The sequence below is a fragment of the Macaca fascicularis genome, chromosome 20 (genome assembly GCF_037993035.2).
Source record: "Macaca fascicularis isolate 582-1 chromosome 20, T2T-MFA8v1.1".
NCBI lineage: Eukaryota > Metazoa > Chordata > Mammalia > Primates > Cercopithecidae > Macaca > Macaca fascicularis.
The window spans coordinates 70,925,545-70,945,232 of NC_088394.1; the positions used below are offsets into that span (position 1 = coordinate 70,925,545).

The 19,688-nt window shown below is 52.6% G+C and overlaps 2 protein-coding genes across 15 annotated transcripts in view; one reads left to right on the forward strand and one right to left on the reverse strand.

The window, feature by feature from the left end:
• ZNRF1 (zinc and ring finger 1) overlaps nt 1–5,968 on the forward strand; it is a 111,506-nt gene extending 105,538 nt beyond the window's left edge. For 3 of the 13 annotated variants that reach the window (XR_012429156.1, XR_012429155.1, XM_015442872.3), the window contains 3 exons: nt 12–117; nt 1,721–1,810; nt 4,657–5,968. Coding sequence is in view for 8 of the 13 variants with exons in the window: in XM_015442872.3 (XP_015298358.1) it covers nt 12–117; nt 1,721–1,778 (164 nt within the window). In the remaining 5 variants the exon portion in view is untranslated. Of the gene's footprint in view, nt 1–11; nt 118–1,720; nt 1,811–2,333 lie in introns of all 13 variants that reach the window. The other 10 variants (XR_012429153.1, XR_012429154.1, XR_012429158.1 and 7 more) reach the window with 10 other exon arrangements.
• Nucleotides 5,786–12,031, reverse strand: LDHD (lactate dehydrogenase D). 2 transcript variants are annotated; one of them, XM_045381921.3, is made up of 11 exons: nt 11,900–12,031; nt 10,799–10,911; nt 10,513–10,592; nt 10,083–10,224; nt 9,780–9,939; nt 9,237–9,436; nt 9,014–9,142; nt 8,807–8,934; nt 8,084–8,174; nt 7,857–7,968; nt 5,786–7,776 (listed from the first exon to the last, which is right to left on the reverse strand). In XM_045381921.3, exons 2-11 carry the CDS (start codon nt 10,812–10,814, stop codon nt 7,611–7,613), a joined length of 1,224 nt encoding a protein of 407 aa, XP_045237856.2. In that variant the 5' UTR covers nt 10,815–10,911; nt 11,900–12,031; the 3' UTR covers nt 5,786–7,610. The 2 variants fall into 2 exon arrangements, with proteins under 2 accessions (XP_045237856.2, XP_005592613.3); XM_005592556.5 differs by having other exon boundaries at nt 10,451–10,592.
• Between the last annotated feature and the right edge of the window lie 7,657 nt (nt 12,032–19,688).

The window sequence follows — 19,688 nt, forward strand, 5'->3', positions numbered from 1 at the left end:
CCCCCTTGCAGATGATGTGCTGACTAAAGATGCGGGTGAGTGTGTGATCTGCCTGGAGGAGCTGCTGCAGGGGGACACGATAGCCAGGCTGCCCTGCCTGTGCATCTATCACAAAAGGTAGGAGGGTTTGGCAGGGTAGCTCAGTGCACCCCACCTCCCAGAGGGGCAGACCCCCATCTCCAGCCATTCTGTTTCCTTTGGTTATGGGATGATCTCTCCCCCAACCTCTGGCTCCGAGTGGGTAAGAGCAGAGGCTGTCAGACAGGTGTCCACTGTGCCGGCGGGAAGGTGCGAGCATCCCAAGCGCAGGGCAGAGCTGAGTTGCCAGAGGTGTGCTCTGGTTTGAGGACTCAGGTGGTGGGAGCTGATGGGGAGGCCTGTGGAGCCTCACAGGTTGGAGGAGCTTAGGATGCCACCGGGAAGGTTGGTTCTCCGTCTGTCTCCCTGCCTCTTCTTCTTCTACGGGCCCTCTGCTCCACGGGGGGAGAACATCAATCTGTGCGAGGAAGGCCAGGCGGAGGGTGTGCCCACTGCCTTGCACTGACCTTCTCCCTAGAGGGCCAGGAGGCAGGAAGAGCCATTTCCTGTGGGGCCACAGCACTGGGAGCAGTTGTAAGTAGCAGGCCCAGATTCACCCTCAGGCTCCAGTGTGAGCCTGGTCCTTGTTTCCAGCCAGAAGGAAGGCATCCTCTTGCCCAAGAGAGGAGGACACTGTGCTGCCTGTCGCCAGCACCTGCTGAATCCTTGAGCCCAGAGCTTCTTCCTGACACTCAGGTCTTTCAAAGCCTGACTCTCAGGGCCACTGCTGCACAGGATGACAACCAGGCACGACACGCGGCATGGCTGGTGCAGAGGAGGCTCAAGGCTGGCCTGGGAGAGATTCTTGGTCTAGCTCCCAGCACGGAGCCTTGCTTGTGTCCCAGGGAGGCACTAACCAGAACCAGAAAAGGAAATCTTTGACTCTCAGGGAGAATTATGCAAATTATCTGTCTGGTTCCTGTCTTTGAAAATGCCCAGATGTTGGTTTACAAATCAGGAAGCTGTCTTGGGGCAATCTCTGTTCCCTCTTTGATGCAGAGGGCCTTGCTCTGTAAACACTGGACACCAGGGCTGACTGTCTCTGGTCTGACTCCCCTCCTGCCTCTTGCAGTAAGGACTAGATGCTGCTATCAGCTGATCACGGCTGAGCAGGGTAGAGCTTGGGGCTCTCCTAAGAGGTCACCCACTGGGAGGGAGCCTCACAGCTGTTCTTTTGACCCAGGAAGGAGCTCTTTCAGGACCCTGGCGCCCAGAGCCATGGCCCTTCTGCCGTGCCATTGTTCCCACTTCCCTGTCCTTGGAGTCTTAGAGACAGCTGACTAGCTGCCCTGCAGGGTCCACCGCTCTCACCTCACTGGTGGCTGCTGCCATCCTCCTGGGCCCTGTGCACAGAAAGCTTTGGTCCTTCTCAAGGCCACTCTCCCCCTTCCTACAGCACCAGATCCCCCTGAGCCAGTACCCACCACCACTGCCTCTGGCTGGGCCAAGACTAATCTTGGTGTTCTCCCTTCTTCGTGCTTGAGAAAGTAGCCATGTCTGGGGACATGATTGTGTTTCTCTGGGGTCCTTTCAGAAGAGACTTAGGAAGCTCCTGCTCAGGAATCTGGCCCTTTGAAAGAGCCCCTTCAAAGCAGCCTGGGCAGCAGGTAATGTGGTTTCCCTTGCGGCCCCCTCCCCCCAGCTGCATAGACTCGTGGTTTGAAGTGAACAGATCTTGTCCGGAACACCCTGCGGACTGACCTGCGGGCTTGCTTGCTGACTCCTCTCAAAGGTGAGCCCGCGTTTGGGGGTGCTCCCGGCTCAAGGCTTGGGGTCAGGTCACTTTGGGGGCATGCAGTTTAGGGAGCAGGGCTGCCCTTATGCCACTGAGAAGAAAGCAGGAGCAGAGGGAAGGAGAACCTTATCAATTAGTCATCTGGAAATGATTTTCCCTGGGAAGGACAAGAGATACAAATCAACATGGGCAGTTATGAAGAACAGGCTCAGAAGAGTTAGGATCAGCTGGGGAAGAGACCAGTACATTCTACATTCCTAAAGAAAGTTCAGGAATATCCCCTGGGAATGTGCACGGGCAGGAAAAGGAGCCTGAGCGCTGGGTTTGTGCCTGGCATGGTCTCATCCTCGCTGAGCTCTGAGTCTCTGCCTCTTCTCTGGTAACGGGGATAATCTCACTCCCTGTTGCCATAAGGACATTGCACTTACTAAACAGCCAGCCATGGGCAGCGGTGCATTGTTCCCTACAAAGTGCTCGTCAGTGATCATTTGACCACTGCTTCTTCCCATGCCGCTTCCAGATGAATCTGAGGCCTCCAGGCCAGACTCGATCTCGATCCCTCCATCCCACAGCACTGGGTGCTGACTCCACACATCGCTCTGGCTCACCGCTGGGTCTGGCCTCCCCATTTCTTCCCCAAGGGTACCCCGCTTGCTGCCAGCCATCCACCCCTGACCCCCATCTCACCTGTCCCTTCCAAGTTCTGGGCTGGCATTTTCCTTTTTCTGGCAAACAAGTAGACAAAACCCCCATAAAAACCAAAAGCCGAACTCCATCTCACAGCCAAAGGTTTTGGGGCCTCTCTTCTTCCCCTCCCTTTCTCTCTCTCTTGTTTTTGTTTTCTTTTGTTAGGTTTATTTTATTTATTCCAAGTAAACTCTCCCAGAACAGCTGATGATGTCAGACAAATCAGGGACATTTGCTTTTTTTTTTACCTTCACCTCAAAAACTGATGACAAGGGGAGAAGAAAGAGCCAGGGGGAGAGTGAGGCAGGGGAGTAGAACCTGCCCAGGCGCATGGCTGCAAATTCCCCATGTGCTGTTTGGCTTCTGGGGTCCTGTGTAGTAGATGCCCCAGCCCCGCCTGCCCTCTCGGGATGCAGCTGCCCTGGGATGCAGCCGCCAGCCCTCGGCCCGACGGAGCACGACTTATTTATTACGGTCCACACAGGGACAGAGAGCCCCTGCTCCAGGGAGGAGGCTCACCGGACCCTGGGGCGGAGCTGAGCTTGGGACACCAGCGGGAACAGGGCACCCCTTCTGCACTGACTTCCAGATCATGGTTCTCCCTTCCTCCCTGAGGACACCAAATTGGATGAGAGCAAGTTTGAGAGAAGAATGAATCAACTGCTATCCTTCCCCTCACCCCTCAGCCCAGGAGGGAAAGGGCATTTTCTTTTTCATCTTTGAAAGGCATTGTGGGTCTGTCTTTAAAGTGTTTACAAAAAAAAAAATTATATAAAAAAAAGTCTAGTGTCGACTGGTGTTTTCCCTCGTGATGTTTACAGCTTGCTGTTTGCTGCCCAGCCATAACCCACTCAGTGACAGACGAACACAGCCAAGCCCTCGCCGCCAGCCTTCTGACGGTGGGCGAGCACACAGTCTCTTCCCCTGCCCCAACTGGCCTTCTCCACCACCAACTTGTCTACTTTGGGTTTGGTTTTTTTTCTTCTATTTTTCTGGCTTGGTTTTTTGCTCTTTTCTCCCTTTGAGACCCTAATATCTTGACTTCATTGCCAAAAAACAACCCATCGAGAACTTTCTTCCCACTGATCCCATCTCTTTTTCCCTTCTTTCCTCCTGGTTCCGGTCAGTTCAGAGGATTTAACAATCACAAGTGTCCTGCAAAAATGCCTGAACTTTATTCTTAGGCCCTTGTGGATTTTTTTTCCCAGAAAACTTAAACAAAAAAAGACTTACTAAGAAATATGTACAGCTACCCCTGTTTTCAGGCACTATGTTTGAGAACATTTTAGCCATTGATGTTCACACGTGGCATCAGCCCATGCAAGATAGGTTTCTGTATTTATATATTAAAATACAAAAAAAAACTTATAAAATGTTTAAAAAAATGTTCAAAGCTTGGGAGAAAAGCTTTCTTCATTAGTCAAGGTGTTTTGATATGGTATTAAAATGTCTAATAAAAGATACACTGTGTGATTTTATTTTAATGAGGTGTTGTTATACAACCAAGAAATGGGGGCAGGGGCCTGCCCCCCAATCCCTCACCTACCTCCTTAGCATTCCTTCAGGCTGCTGCTCGGGGCTCCAGGTGTGTGAATTGGTCCTCAGACAGGCCTGGGTGGAGGGAGAGTGGCAAGTCAGGCGTGCCTCCTACAAGCTTCCTAACCTCTTAAGCATCATGGAACCAGTCAGCCCTCCTCTGTGGAGTCATTGTGCCGGACCTCTGAAAAGATCTGCAGGGGCCAAGATGTTGCAGCCACTGGAGGCTGCAAGGATGTGGGTTCTTCCAGGTGTGGGCCCAGCCCCCCTCCTTCCAGCCTCTGCTCCCCATCCCACGTTCCACTCGCCCTGCCTGTTGTTCAGTTTGCATCTCAGTGCTGACTCACGGGCATGCTTCATTGAGGCCCAGGAAGAGGCCCTGGTTTGGGGCTGTGCCAGTTCAGAGCCCTTGAACCAGAACCAACTGCTCAGGCTCACAAAAGTTGGCAAAATGCAGGCTGGGCGGGCAGCTCGGGGCAGGGAGCAGCAGTGCAGGCCTGGCCTGTGTCCCCATGCCCCGCGGGCTCCCGGAGCAGCGTTCCAGAGCCTCCTGCAGAGCCAGCGAAGGAAAGCTGTGGAGGGAGATGACTCCACCGCCTCTCTGCTCTGACCCTTCTCAGGCCCGCCTGATGTCTGGACCACCCCCCTGCTGCCACAGCCCCTGGCTCCGCAGTCACCCTCCATCAGATGCTTCCAGAGGCACCTACTGTGTGCAAGGGCATTCACAACAGGCCAGTGGGCAAACGTGAGCCAGGGCCAGCGGAGAAACACTAAAGACGACTCGGTGGTTCAGAGCCTGGGCCTCAGCGCGGGACCCGTCTGGGGTGAAGACCTTGGGGCTGTTGTGAGTCGACGGCAGGAACGTGGGCTCTAGACTGTGCATTCAGGCTCTCCTACTTGGCAGAATGATCTTGGGGAAACGACTTCATCTGAACTTCAGATTTTTCACATGTGAAGTGGGGACAAAACCATGCAGCTCAGAGGTCCCTGTGGGGGCCAGGGGAGCTGCTCTGCAGGTCCTGGCACATGCACAGCAGGCTCCCCATAGCTTTGTCACCACAAAGGGCACTGTTCTATTCACAGCACCTCCTGCTTCTGCCTGGCAACTGTGTCTCCCTGTGCTATATTTAATTCCACCAGCAAAGCTGGCAAGGCAGGGCCCAGCCCTGAAGGAGATCTCCTTGCCTGAGCCCTGGATCGGGAAACGGAGGCTTCCATGTGCCCACCTTGGCGGCTTAAGCCTGCTGCTTTGGCAGTGCCACGGGTGAGCCGAGCAGCTGTGAGTTGGGTGGGGCAGGGCTGTAGCCCACGCCGGGTGCTATTCCAGGCTCCAGGGGCTGGTGCTCATCCCCACCCCCAGCGACTTCAGTCCTACCTGGCACGCTGCAGCCCTCTGCCGGCTGCGGGGTCCTCTGAATCAAGACCCAGGTTGCCTGCTTTTGGTGTGGGGGTGGGATTGGGGCTGTCTGAGCTTGCCAGGTGGAGCTCATGTTTGTGATCCTCTGTCCGGACAGCTCTCCAGAATCCTGTGTTGCCCCTGCTCTGCCTTTCTGGGATGGGAGAGAACGTGAGGGAGCCGGCGAGCAGGTTCTACCCACTCTGCTAAGGGCCTAGCACACTTTGATGAGGTTCCTAGATATGAGCCCCTCACAAAGACCAACCATTCCTCTAACAGCCATTTAAAGGTACTGAAGTTCATGGGAAAATGTCCTCATTCTTAGGAGATAGATGCTGAATTATATAGGTGAATGTCTTCAAGAAATGTGTAGTTTAATTCCAAATGGTTCCCCCCAAAATACACAAAGCAAATAAGGCCAAAATGTTCATTGTTGAATCTGCAGTGGCTGGTATTTCAGTGAACAGTGTACTTGTTCTTTCAACTTTTCTGTATGTTTGGAATTTTTCTTAATAAAAGATTGTGGGAAACGGTCATTTGCTGAGCGCCTCCTAGTTGCCAGGCGCTGGAGGGCGCATCAAAGAAGAGTCCTATCCAGCTGCTGCAGGATTCCCACCTGGAGGAGTGGGTGACTGGCTGGCTGGCTGGAAGGGGAGGGGCGAGAGGGCTGTCTCGGTGATGAGCACACGTGTGCTGGGGTGGTTTGGGGAGAGGGCTGAGATTTGTCACCAATCAGCCCTTGGCACGGTCTCTGCTCCCCACCAGGGCAGCACGGGACAGAAACGTCACAGAGTGGCCTCCAGGCTCAGGTCGGTGTCACCGCTGTCGGCGGGAGCCCAGTGTTAGCATGGAGCGGGGGGGTTCCGAGAACTGAAGTTGGACTGAGGCGTCTCACTGCAGCTGCCTCTGCCTAAGGCCTAGCAGCCTGCCTGAGCACTGAACAGCTAATGGGAGGAGGAGAGGGGCGGAGGCCAGGGAGGGCATGGGGTGTGGCATGCCCCTTTCCAAAAGGGACCGAAGACTAGAGGGGCCTGGAAGATGAGACAGCACTACAGGTTCCTGGGATCTGCGGGGGTGGAGGACTTAGCTTGGCTTCTGGGCTGCCAGGCCTTCCCTGACCCTAGGAGGAGGTTTGCCCAGGCCTGAGAGCTGCAGGCCCGGGGCAGAAGTGAGTCCTGAGCCGCAGCTACCTGGAGCAGATGCCGCGTATCTGAGCTTCATGATGTCGGGCGCCCTCCTGTGGGCTTAGGGGGAACAACTGCCAACATCTCAAGACTAAAGACTGAGGCTCTGGCCCAAGACAGGGCCTCCGGTGGACAGACCTTGAGGGCAAAACAGCTGGTGGTACGATATATAACCCCATGAAGAGGTGGGTGCAAAAATAGTTTCATCTCTGTTTCTGAAGACGTGGCAGCTGCTGAGGAACACATTCAGTGTGTTCAGAGGCCTGGTTCAGGTCCAGTTGGAGAGTCCATCCAAGTGACATGCCGTGGGCAGGTCCTCAGGCCTGAGGCCGAGTAGCTGGGACAGGGACCTGGGTTCCTTTCCGAACCCTGAGCACCGCCCCCCTCCTCAGGCTATAACAAGTCAGAGGACAGCCCCAAAACAAAGGGGTCACTAGCCAAAGGACAGAGAACCTGGAGCGGGAGGGGAGGAAGTGCTGCCTGCTGACTTCCAGGTCGCTGCAGGTGGGTTTCAGGTTTATTCCAGATTTATTGGGGGAGGCTCCAAGGAGAAGACCTACTAGCATGGCACGGGAGCTCACGTCCCATACCAGGAAAGGAGTGCCTGTCACCAGGTGAAGAGGGAAGGGTCCTGGGACCCCAGCAGTGGGAGGCCTCAGGGGAGGAGTGTCATCAGAGTCTTGAGTGGACCCAGATGGTCTCTTCCAGCCAGGACAGGATGCGTAGAAGCAGAGAGGAAGCAGCTTTGCTGGGAACCACCCAGGGTCGTTTACTGAACCAAAGGCTCCTGGAGCCAGCCAGAAGAACGGGGAGTAGCACGGTGCTCAGGCTTCTCTCTGGGCGCTCTGACCTTGGGCCCAGATACAGTGGACTCACTGGCAGCAAGACTGCGTCAGCTACTGTCTATTCCCTTGCAGGGGCCGTGGCATGAAGAAAAGTTCCAGAGCAGGGGCTCCGTAGTCTTGGAACTTGTGGGCTAAGTGCTCAGAGCCCCTCACAGCACTTTGCCCGGGTTCATGAGGCCTTGAGGGTCTAGCACAGCCTTGAGCTGCCGCATGGTCTCCACGCCCACGGCGCCCACCTCCTCCCGCAGCAGCTGCCGCTTGCCCAGTCCGATGCCATGCTCCCCCGTGCACGTTCCGTGGAGGGCCAGTGCCTGCCTGGGGGCGGGAAGGAGACATCCTCATGGGGCCCCCTTCCCTCTGCCCTCAGCTATTCCCCTCCCTGACTTTGCTCCTACCTGCCCAGCTGTTCTGCAAAAGCCTTGACCCTACCCAGTTCCTCAGCGTCATCAGGGTTGACCAGCAGGATGCAGTGGAAGTTGCCGTCACCCACATGCCCGACAATGCTTCCTGGAGGCCCAGAGGACAGAACTGTTCACCCTCCCTCTTGCCTCCTGCTGCCCCAGGCTCTGGTCAGCCCCGACACCCCCCCCCCACCTCTCCCCAGCAGCAGGGTGGGCAGAACCTGTGAGTCCCGAGGCGTTCAGATCCTCCTTGGTCTGCACCAGGATCTCCGGCAGCCGGGAGATGGGCACACACACGTCCGTGGAGTAGCCCTGGTCAGAGGGAGGCCTGTGAGTTACCCCTGCCTGCCTGGGGGTATGGGGTCACCGTGGTCAAAGCTGAGGACAGGTCTGGGGGCACTGGGCTTCAGCTCTTGGCCTCGCACAAGGAAATAATCCTGCTCTTCTCTAGGCCTCAGCCCTCACCTCCCCCCAGCACAACACAGGAGACAAATGGCCCAGGCGTGCTTGCCACACCTCCCGGTAGAGGCTGTTCCCACTCCCCTGTGGCTCCCACCGCCAAGCTCCAGGCTGCTAAGCCTTTGCACAGCTGCCTGGAGCCCAGATTCCCCTTCCCCAGGTTAGGCTAACATCCCCCTCTCTATCATCTCTTCCTCCACGAAGCCTTCCTTCCGTTTACAACTCCCAAGAGCACTACACCGTTCCCACGACCTGGCTCACAGGAAGGACTTTTGAGGGCTTAGCAGACAACTGTGCTTTCCCCGTAGACAGTATCTGAACAGCTGGGTGGGGCGACCTGCAGCCCCCGGTTCTAGCACCTGCTCAGCCAGGCCCAGCCCCCTTGTTGAGGCTCGGACTGTTGCTCTGTGCAGTAGAGTGGTGGGCTGAGGAAAGGGTTTGTGGGCTGAGCTGTGGGCCCCATCTGCACCCCAGTCCCAGCTCACCTTGCAGCCTGGCCGCATGGCCAGGGCTGCGTACCAGGCATTGTGCCGTGCTGTCCAAAGCTGGCTGCGCTCCTCGGCCGCCTTGGCCCAGGAGAAGTCAGAGGCTCCGTTCTGCTGGACTATCTCCTCTGCAGTTGGGGTAGGGAGGCTGACACCCGGCTGTCGCTGAGGCAGCCCACCCTGCTGCCCCACTCCACCCCAGCATACCTGTGCGTTGCAGCTGCTCCTCCAGTGCCTGCTGGGAGCCATGGAACTCCAGGAAGAGTGTGGGTGCCACTGAGCAGTTCAGCTTGCTGTACCTGTTGCAGGCATCCATCATGACTTCATCCAGGAACTCTGGATCCAGGGAGAGGGCAGGCCAGGTGAGTCCTGGCCTTCCCAGGGGGCCTCTTCCAGGGAGCCCACCCTGACTGCCCCGTCCTCAGCTCACCAATGCGGGCTACGGGCACTGCAGCCTGGAGGATGTGTACAGTGCTGTCCACAGCAGCCTGGACACTGGGGAACGCACACGTGGCGGCCACTATGGCCTCAGGGACAGGGTGCAGGCGCAGGGTGGTGGCTGTGATGAGGCCCAGCGTCCCCTCAGAGCCCACGAACAGCCCAGTGAGGTTGTAGCCGGCTGCACTCTTCCTAGGTCCCAGGGACACGCAAGGTGAGTACCAGGCTGTGTGATGAGGGATTTCTGGCCAGAAGCCCAAGCTGGAACCCAGGACACCGACCCCAGGCACTGAGGTCTGGGCTGGCCTCCCTCGGGCCCAGATTCCCTGGCCCAATTCTTTCTGCTCCACAAAGCAAATCGGCCTCACGCAGGGAGAGCAAACCCTGTTCCCATCCACTTTGGCCCAAGTGACAGGGCTTCAGAGCCTGGGGAAGCCTAGCCTGCCAAACCAGGAGGCCGGCAGGAGGTGTCTTTCACAGCCCGGGCAGCCCCCCAGCAGTGCCCAGGGCCAGGGCCCCCGCAGAGGGCACTCACCGGAAATGCCGGCCTTGGCCCGCCGTGTGCAGCAGCCGCCCGTCGGGCAGCACCACCTCCAGGTTGAGCACGTTGTCCCGCATGGTGCCGTAGCGGACCGCGTTGGTGCCCGACGCCCCGGTGGCCGCCATGCCACAGAGAGAGGCGTCCGCACCTGGGTCTGGAGGGCGGCGTACAGGAGAAGGCAGCCTCAGAACGGGAGGTCCTTTCCCTCGGGCTGGGGGAGGAAGGTCCCCTGAGCCCCAGACACAACCCTGCTCCCAACGTGCCCTCAGGGCCCCAGGAAAGGTTCGCGAGTCCTACCCACGGGAAACCAGAGGCCGCTATCCCGCAGGTGGAGGTTGAGAGCTTTGCGGGTGACGCCCGGCTCCACCACCACGGAGAAGTCCTCCAGGTTCAGCTCCAGGATTCGGTCCATATGCGTCAGGTTAATGCAGACGCCGCCCTGGTGGGAGCGGGTGCTGAGACCACTGCATACCTGGGTCTCTGACCTGGCCACGTCCCCGGGTCACAGCCCGCGGGTGTCCCCCCAGCAGCCAGGCCAGACCCCCAGAAGCAGGCAGCCCGCGGGCGGGCGCAGACCCAAGGAGCTGTGTGCGGCGGGGGAGGCAGCCACAGGTGTGCCAAGGTGGGGGACCAGCCCCGAGGCGGGCAGGGGAGCCACACGGTACCTGCACAGCGCAGACGCCACCCTCAAGCCCGGTGCCGGTGCCGAATGGGATAATGGGCACACCTTGGCGGTAGCACAGGGCTGCCAGCCGGCTGACCTGCTCCACGTTCTGGGGCCACACCACAGCATCGGGAGGTTCGCACCTAGAACCAGACCCTCAGTGATTTACGGGGGCGTGGCACCCTCTGGTCCCGAGGTGTTGCAGGGCCTGAGGCTACAGCGAACGAGGGGCAGAAAACATGCCAGAGCACCCCAAAACAGGTGAGTGAGGGGGAACGCAATCCAGGACCCTCGCTCTCAGCTGGGGTTGAATCCAGAAGATGGGAGGGGTCTGCGAGCCCTCCCATACCTGTGCACCGACTCATCGCGCCCGTGCTGCTCTCGGACCACCGTGGCAGTGGACACGTGGGAGCCGCCCACCACGGCCTTCAGAGCCTCTACGAAGTCCCTGCAGAGCTCGCCCTGCAGGGGAGAAACACACTGCCAGGGTCCCCCGAAAGACACCTGGGGCCACAGCCCTGCCCCAGTGTCAGCGTGGAGGGCTGGGGGCTGGAGTGAGCTTCCCCTGCCGACCCCCGGCTGACAACATCCTTGCCAGGTAGGCCCTCTTTAAACAAACCCACTCTCCAGAAATGCCTCTTTTCCAAACACAGCCATTGGGGTCAAAGTTGCCCCTCAGAAAAAAAACGCTACCAGAATTTTTGTTAATGTTTTCTTTTTTAATAAAAACAGGGTCTTACTATGTTGCCCAGGATGATTTCAAACTCCTGGGCTCAAACGATCCACCTGCCTCGGCCTCCCAAAGCGCTGGGGTTACAGGCATGAGCCAAGGCGCCCGGCCATCCAAATACAAAACCAGAATTCGCTCTCCAAAAAGGCTATCAGCAGTGTTCCTTCAATAGCCAGCCCAGCCTGAGCCAACTGAAAAGGTCCCTCACTTCCTCCTTTCTCCAGGGCCAACCAAGTACCACGCCCGCCACAGGGGACTCAGAGCTTGATAAGGGAATGACAGGGAGGAAAAGCTTTCACTGCCCCCTCCCCACTCTGCCCTGGCTGGGGCTTCTGGAGCCCTTCGTGGGGGGCTGGGGAGGGGAGCAGTTTCTTCCCATTTTACAGATGAGAAATGGAGGCCAAGTTAAGGACAGAGCCTGGCCTGGAACCTAGATCCTTTCCTCCAGGGCCTTCTTCCACAGGTGTGTTTTATTCCAGAGCCACCCAGGGGCATCCATTTGACTCCCCCAGCCCCACTCATGGTAGCAGTGGGGACTCAGCTGATCTCTACACTCACTCTACACCCACACTTGCCACAGGGTAAGCCCAGTGCCCTTTTGCCCAAGGTCAGGTCACTTGGTGCTGGGGCATCACAGAGCCCAGGAAACTTGGGATCAGAACCCCCTGTTCCCCGCTCCCCACCTCATCCCTCCAGGGGACTTCTCTTCTCTCCCGGTACCTTTGCCTTCTGGGAGCAGTAGCCCCTCCAGGGGAACAGCCCCCAGGTTGCAGCCCGGAGCAGTCGGGCCATAGCCAGGCACCTGCCAGAGGGTGTGAGCGCTGGGTGGCAGGGTGACCAGTCAGCTACTGTGGCAGCAGCTGCGGCTGCTGTCAGCCCATTGGCTAGGCCGGGGGTGGGGCCTGCTTAAGGTGGCATGGGCTTTAAGGTGGCCCTTGCAGATCTTGCAGACATTTTCGTGGGCGCCAGGGATGACACTTCTAAAGGAGAAGTGAGGTTCACTGGACGTTTAGGGAAACTGTAAGGCAAAAATAAAATTCTAAGCCTCCCAACCGACCGAATGGACTTTCGTCTCAGCCAAGGGCATTCCAAAGTAAACCTGAAAAATTAATTCAGGCTGTGATGGGAAGGGGTTTAGGACATGCCTCATTATCCCCCTCCTCCCTTTAGAATTCAGACACAACTGACTAGCATTAACACTAAAACAGAGATCTTAAGGCATTCTGATCTTAAGACACAAAACACTCTTTGTAGCAATAAGATACCAAATTCCAACCTGACTCTAGCATCACCTGACAGATAGCAGGCCCTGAAAGAAATTGATGTCTTTTACCCCCAATATCTATTCCTTTGATATTTTTAAAAATAGCTCCAAAAAGCTGTCTTTTGTGGGGAAAATCTAGAATCTGTAGAGAAGCCCCTCCCCCTGCCAGGAATTTTTTTTTTTTTTTTTTTTTTGACGGAGTCTCACTCTGTTGCCCAGGCTGGAGTGCAGTGACGTGCGGCAACCTCCAGCCCCTGGGTTCAAGCAATTCTCCTGCCTCAGCCTCCCAAGTAGCTGGGATTACAGGTGCCTGCCACTGTGCCCAGATAATTTTTGTATTTTTAGTAGAGATGGGGTTTCACCATCTTGGCCAGGCTGGTCTTGAACTCCTGACCTCGTGATCCACCTGCCTCGGCCTCCCAAAGTGCTGGGATTACAGACATGAGCCACTGAGCGCCCAGCCTCTTTCCAGGTTTTATCCTGATCTAAGGGAGATTTAACTAAGAGTCTGGCACCTTTTAAGGCCTTAGACATTTACCATCTATGTTACATAATAAGAACCTTGGGCCGGGCGCGGTGGCTCACATCTGTAATGCCAGCACTTTCAGAGACCAAAGTGGAAGGATCACGAGGTCAAGTGATAGAAACCATCTTGGCCAACATTGTGAAACCCCATCTCTACTAAAAATACAAAAATTAGCTGGGCATGGTGGTACACGCCTGTAGTCCCAGCTACTTGGGAGGCTGAGGCAGGGGAATCGCTTGAACCTAGGAGGCGGAGGTTGCAGTGAGCCGAGATCGTGCCACAGCACTCCAGCCTGGTGACAGAGTGAGACTCCGCCTCAAAAAAAAAAAGAACCTTGGTCTCCACAACTCCTTATCTTAACCCAGATGCTTCTTTCTATTGATTCCAGGTTGTCTTTTTAAAATTTTTTAATTAAAAAAATTTTTTTGTTGTATACCAAGATTCCAAGTCTTTGGATAATAATTCTTTTTTTTTTTTTTCTTTTTTTTTTTTTGAGACGGAGTCTCACTGTGTCACCCAGGCTGGAGTGCAGTGGCCGGATCTCAGCTCACTGCAAGCTCCGCCTCCCGGGTTCCCACCATTCTCGTGCCTCAGCCTCCCGAGTAGCTGGGACTACAGGCGCCCGCCACCTTGCCCGGCTAGTTTTTTGTATTTTTTAGTAGAGACGGGGTTTCACTGTGTTAGCCAGGATGGTCTCGATCTCCTGACCTCATGATCCGCTCGTCTTGGCCTCCCAAAGTGCTGGGATTACAGGCTTGATGGACAATAATTCTTTCAACCAATTGAAAATCAGAAAAAAATTTTTTTTTTTTTTTTTTTTTGAGACAGAGTCTCACTCTGTTGCTCAGGCAGTGGCATGATCTCAGCTCACTACAACCTCCATCTCCTGGGTTCAAGTTGTTCTCATGCCTCAGCCTCCCAAGTAGCTGGGATTACAGGTATGCCACCATGCCCAGCTAATTTTTGTATTTTTAGTAGAGACAGGGTTTCACCATGTTGGTCCAGGCTGGTCTCGAACTCCTGACCTCAAGTGATCCACCCGCCTTGGCTCCCCAAAGTGCTGGGACTACAGGTATGAACCGTGCCCAGCGCCAATCAGAAAAGTCTTTGAATTCACCTATGATCTGTAAGCTCCTCCCTCCATCGGAAGGAACCAACGCATACCTTGCTCATATTGATTAGTGTCTGATGTCTCCCTAAACTGTATAAAAGCAACTATAACTCGACTCTCTTGGATACATGTTCTCAGGACCTTCAGGGAATGTGTCACAGGTCATGGTCTTCATGTTAGTGGTGGCAAATCCATACAGGTCTACAGAAACCTCAATGCTTGCCTTGTCAGAAGAAAGAATTCTACTGAAGAGTTCTGAAACGAAAATATCTTGAGCCCCCAAAATTACTAAGCTAAAGGGAAAAGTCAAGCTGGGAACTGCTTAAGGCAAACCTGCCTCCCGTTCTTTCAAAGTCACCCCTCTGATCACTCAGCTAAATGCATATCTGACTGCCTCCTTTGGAGAGACTAATCAGAAACTCAAAAGAATGCAAACATTTGTCTCCTATCTACCTATGACCGGGAAGCCCCCTCCCCGTCTTTCCAGACCCAAACAATATTCATCTTACATATGTTGATTGATGTCTCATGTCTCCTCAAAATGTATAAAACTAAACTTTGCTGGCCGGGTGCCGTGGCTCATGCCTGTAATCCTAGCACTTTGGGAGGCCTGGGTGGGCAGATCACGAGGTCAGGAGATCGAGACCATCCTGGCTAACATGGCGAAACCCCATCTCTACTAAAAATACAAAAAATTAGCCGGGCGTGGTGGCGGGCACCTGTGGTCCCAGCTACTTGGTAGGCTGAGGCAAGAGAATGGCATGAACACGGGAGGCGGAGCTTGCAGTGAGGCCAGATCACACCACTGCACTCCAGCCTGGGTGAAAGAGCGAGACTCCATCTCAAAAAAAAAAAAAACTGAACTGTGGTCTGACCACCTTGGGGACATGTCATTGGGGTCTCCTGAGGCTTTATCACAACATCAACATTGGCAAAATAAACTTTCTAAATTAACTGAGACCTTTGTCAGATTTTGGGGGTTCATATTTTGGTAACCACGGAAGAATTCTGACTGGAGACGCCCCTATCAGTGCTTGGTACCAGCTTGAGCTATCTTTATGGCTCAAACCAGTAAGACAACTTGCTGAGATCCGGAAGCACCCCCTCCAGAGAATACCTTATCTCTCAAAATCTGGTCAAGATCTAAAGTTCATTTTACAGTACAACTCCTTTATTTTTTTTTTCCTTTGGGGTTTTACTTGCTTCTAACACAAGGAAGGCAAGTTTTTCCTGCTTCCATGACGATGGAAGGCAGGTAACTCCTTTATGGTGTTTGAGCTTGCATCTAACAGGGAAGATGAGGTTTTTTCCCTGCTTCTAGGACGGTAGAGAGCAGTCTTCAGCCTGAAAGCTATCCCTAGGTAAGTAACTGAATTGGGGTTTGTCTTGGCTAAAGTTAAGATTACAACCAGCTGCCGGGCGCGGTGGCTCAAGCCTGTAATCCCAGCACTTTGGGAGGCCGAGACGGGTGGATCACCAGGTCAGGAGATCGAGACCATCCTGGCTAACACGGTGAAACCCCGTCTCTACTAAAAAATACAAAAAACTAGCCGGGCGAGGTGGCAGGCGCCTGTAGTCCCAGCTACTCGGGAGGCTGAGGCAGGAGAATGGCATGAACCCGGGAGGCAGAGCTTGCAGTGAGCTGAGATCCGGCCACTGCACTCCAGCCTGGGCGACAGAGTGAGACTCCGTCTCAAAAAAAAAAAAAAAAAAAAAGAAAAGAAAAGAAAAGATTACAACCAGCTGTTCTTAATTTCTCCTGACCACTAGAGAGCTCAGTAATCATATAAATTGTGTGATCATTTGTTTTGCTTAACTGTTGTGTTGTTGTTTCTCTTTTTGTTGTTCTTTCAGTCTTTTTCCCATTGGGTTTGATCAACTCTATCTGAATTTATCAAATCCAAAGGAAGTTCCAAATTATGGGGAAAGAGGCCTCTGAGGTGGCTAAATTCACACACACACACACACACACACACACACACACACAAGATGATGCGATGGGGGTGAAAAACGGCCAGCAAAAGGAAAAAAAAGAGGAAAGATTTTTTATTTTGACTACTAAGGGGCTTTACTTACGTAACAAGGCCACCTTTTTGCTAGCCAGGCCAAACTGAAAGAGCAATGGCTGTATTTCTGAAATAGCAGCAATTTGTCCTAGTGAGAGCAGCCCTCGCTCTTGGTGCCTCCTCGGCCTCAGCCCCCACTCTGGCTGTGCTTGGGGAGCCCTTTAGCCTGCCACGGCACTGTGGGAGCCCCTGTCTGGGCTGGCGGAGGCTGCAGCCACCTGCCTCTGCTTGCCGGGAGGTGTGGAGGAAGAGGCGCCGGCGGCAACATGGGCTGCGGCAGCGCCGGTGGGCCAGCGTGAGTTCTGGTGGCGCGTGGGCTCCGCGGGCCGCACGTGGAGGGGCCGGCCCAGGGCAGTGAGGAGCTTAGCACCCAGGCCAGCAGCTGAGGAGGTTGCGCCGGGTCCCTCAGCGCTGCCTGCTCGCATGCACAGTGCTCGAATGCTCCCTGAGCCTCAGCCGCCTCCCCGCGGGGCAGGGCTCAGGACCTGCAGCCCCCCATGCCCGAACCCCCGTCATTCTTGAAGTCAGCAAGACCAAGAATCCACCAATTCTGGACACACTAGCTGAAATATGGTAATGAGATTTTAAGGAGCTCAATGATTAAAAGTCAGCTTAATTAAAAACTAACATCCAAGGTGAACATACACGTGTGTGTGCGCTTGTATGTGCGTATTTAAAAGGCATTCATGTTTTTGTTTTTCTCCAAGGATCTTTTTTTTTGAGCAAAAGTTTTTTTCTTCTTAGTTGACTGAATTCTGTTTTCTTCATTTACTTCTGCTGCCTCTCCTTTCTCTTGCACCCTCTGCTGCATGAGGGACCTAAAATAGTTTATGATAGCAAGGGGTTCCTTAAAGAAAACAGGGAAGGCACCAGGCTCCGTTTAGGGGAGAAAAGTCTGTTTTTCCTTATGCAATCCCAAGAGTATAAACAGGCATGTTCGTCTCATCTCTTAAACTGCTTACTTTTGTATTGTGTTACCTGTTTGTGTACGTTTGCTTTTTTTTTTAAACTAAGATAGTTATTGCAACAGAGGTTACCCTTGGGGTATTTTTTTGTTTTGTTTTCTTTGTTTTTTGTTGTTTGTTTGTTTTTTGAGATAGAGTCTTACTCTGTCACCCAGGCTGCAGTGCAGTGGCGCGATCTCTGCTCACTGCAAGCTCCACCTTCCAGGTTCACGCTATTCTCCTGCCTCAACCTCCCGAGTAGCTGGGATTACAGGCCTGCCACCACGCCCGGCTAATTTTTTGTATTTTTAGTGGAGGTGGAATTTCACCGTGTTAGCCAGGATGGTCTCAATCTCCTGACCTAGTGATCCACCCGCCTCAGCCTCTCAAAGTGCTGGGATTACAGGCGTGAGCCACTATGCCCAGCCTACCCTTGGGTTTTTAAGGAAGACTATGGTTTAGACACTTAGAAATGTCTTTGTTTAAAAGCTGTTTTTTAAAAGTGCACTGTAAAAGCATTGCATGGTCTAACCTCATAATAATTCTCCCCTTTTGGAGACCCAGGATTCAGTGTGGGCTCTGCCCAGAGCTCAGAGATCCACTTAAAAGATAGGTAGTCCCTATCTAAATAAAATTAGTCTCCTTAGGCAATCCTATGATAAATTTCTTCTTTTTTTTTTTTTTTTTTTTTGAGTTGGAGTCTCGCTCTGTCGCCCAGTCTAGAGTGCAGTGGCACGATCTTGGCTCACTGCAAGCTCCGCCTCCCAGGTTCATGCCATTCTCTTGCCTCAGCCTCCCGAGTAACTGGGACTACAGGTGCCCACCACCATGCCCAGCTAACTTTTTGTATTTTTAGTAGAGATGAGGTTTCACCATGTTAGCCAGGGTGGTCTCAATCTCCTGATCTTGTGATCACCCACCTCGGCCTCCCAAAGTGCTGGAATTACAGGTGTGAGCCACCACGCCTGGCAAGTTTCTTTAATTTTATGTTTGATTTGGCATTCATCTTTAATCTCCCTCTAGCACCACCAGTATCTTATGATGTAAATTTTGCTATTTGATTTTCACCTGAGTTGTTTCCATTACTATGCAAACTTAAGGCTATTTAGCTGACAATTGCCTAGGGTTGTGAAACAGGTTATCAATAATCTGAGTATATCCATAAGATGTACTTCTATCAGCATGCCTAATACGTCTATGTATTTATGTGTTGTGTACACAATGCTTCACTACTGAAAATACATAAAAGAGCTCTAATTAACTGGTTTAAGAAAATAAAAGTGCTTGAATGAAATGCTTTATCAGGAAAAAAGACTAGTCAAATGTTTTTTCAAGTTTATGTAACTCAGTAAAATTGTTAATAAATAAGCTAGACTTAAAATTACTGGTAAAGTAATACTAGAAATATCTTAAGAATTGTCAGCATACATTTTTGTTTGCATTTATTAATAAAGCAGTTTCATACTTATCCCTGCCAAATACTATATGGTGTCAAAATTTGTCATAGGGGTTACAAAACTATAAATGCAGCCCAAAACAGAATGATCTTTGCTTGTGTAACCTTGTTAGAAATGCAAAATGCTTGTTCCCCAGTGCCACAAAGAAATAGCACTCGAACATAAATTTAATATTCTCAGCAAGGCAATTTTCACTTTCTGCAGAAAGGGTGCCCCTCGCAGATGAAACAATGGTGAGAGCACACCTGGACAGGGGAGAGGCAGGAGTTCTTATTCCTGATGCAGGTAGCCCCTAGTGCTGTGTTGTTTCTCTATTGGATAGGGTTGGACCACACAGTCTAAGCTAATTCCGATTGACTATTTTAAAAAGAACAGGAGTATCAGCTGGAGTGACAGGGTAAGTAGTTTGACAGGAAGAGCGGTTACAGAACAGGTGGCTCAGGATGAATCAGGGCAGATTAGGTGACCAAGAGTGACTGAGGTCAAAGCAGGTGACCAGATGTGAGCTACTGATTAGGAGTGGTGGGAAAGTTGTTTACTGAAACTAGAAGCAAGGGGGTAAAGAGAACCAGGAAGTTAAACTTTAAAATGGAGAGTCAAAGAATAAGAGAGCTGAATATACTGATATACTGATTCTTTGAAGAGAAACTTGGGGTTCACTATGTTTAACAATCTTTAATAAATAAGACATTAATATTGGTTTAATAAAAATAGCTACATCTTAAATTTAGTAAGATTACCATAACTTCTCATCTTGTGGCTTTAGGCAGTCTAGTCTACAGGCAATAGAGTTTGTTTTGGAAAAGCACTGTTATCATCTTTGTTTCAAAGCAAAACTATAAGTTCCTCCCAAAGTTAGTTTCGCCTGTGCCCAGGAATGAACAAGGACATCTTGTAGGTTAGAAGCAAGATAGAGTCACTTAGGTCCAATTTTTTCACTGTCTCAGTGATGACTTTGCAATGACAGTTCCATAATTTAAAATAATGACAACCACAGTTTTTATAAATAATCTAGGTAAATAATTAAAATAAAATTAGTAAATATTATAGAATATTATAGGATAAATATAGACAAACTCATAATTTTGAATGTAAAGTTAAATAATAGATATTTTGTTATTTGGGTATTTTCCAATAAAAA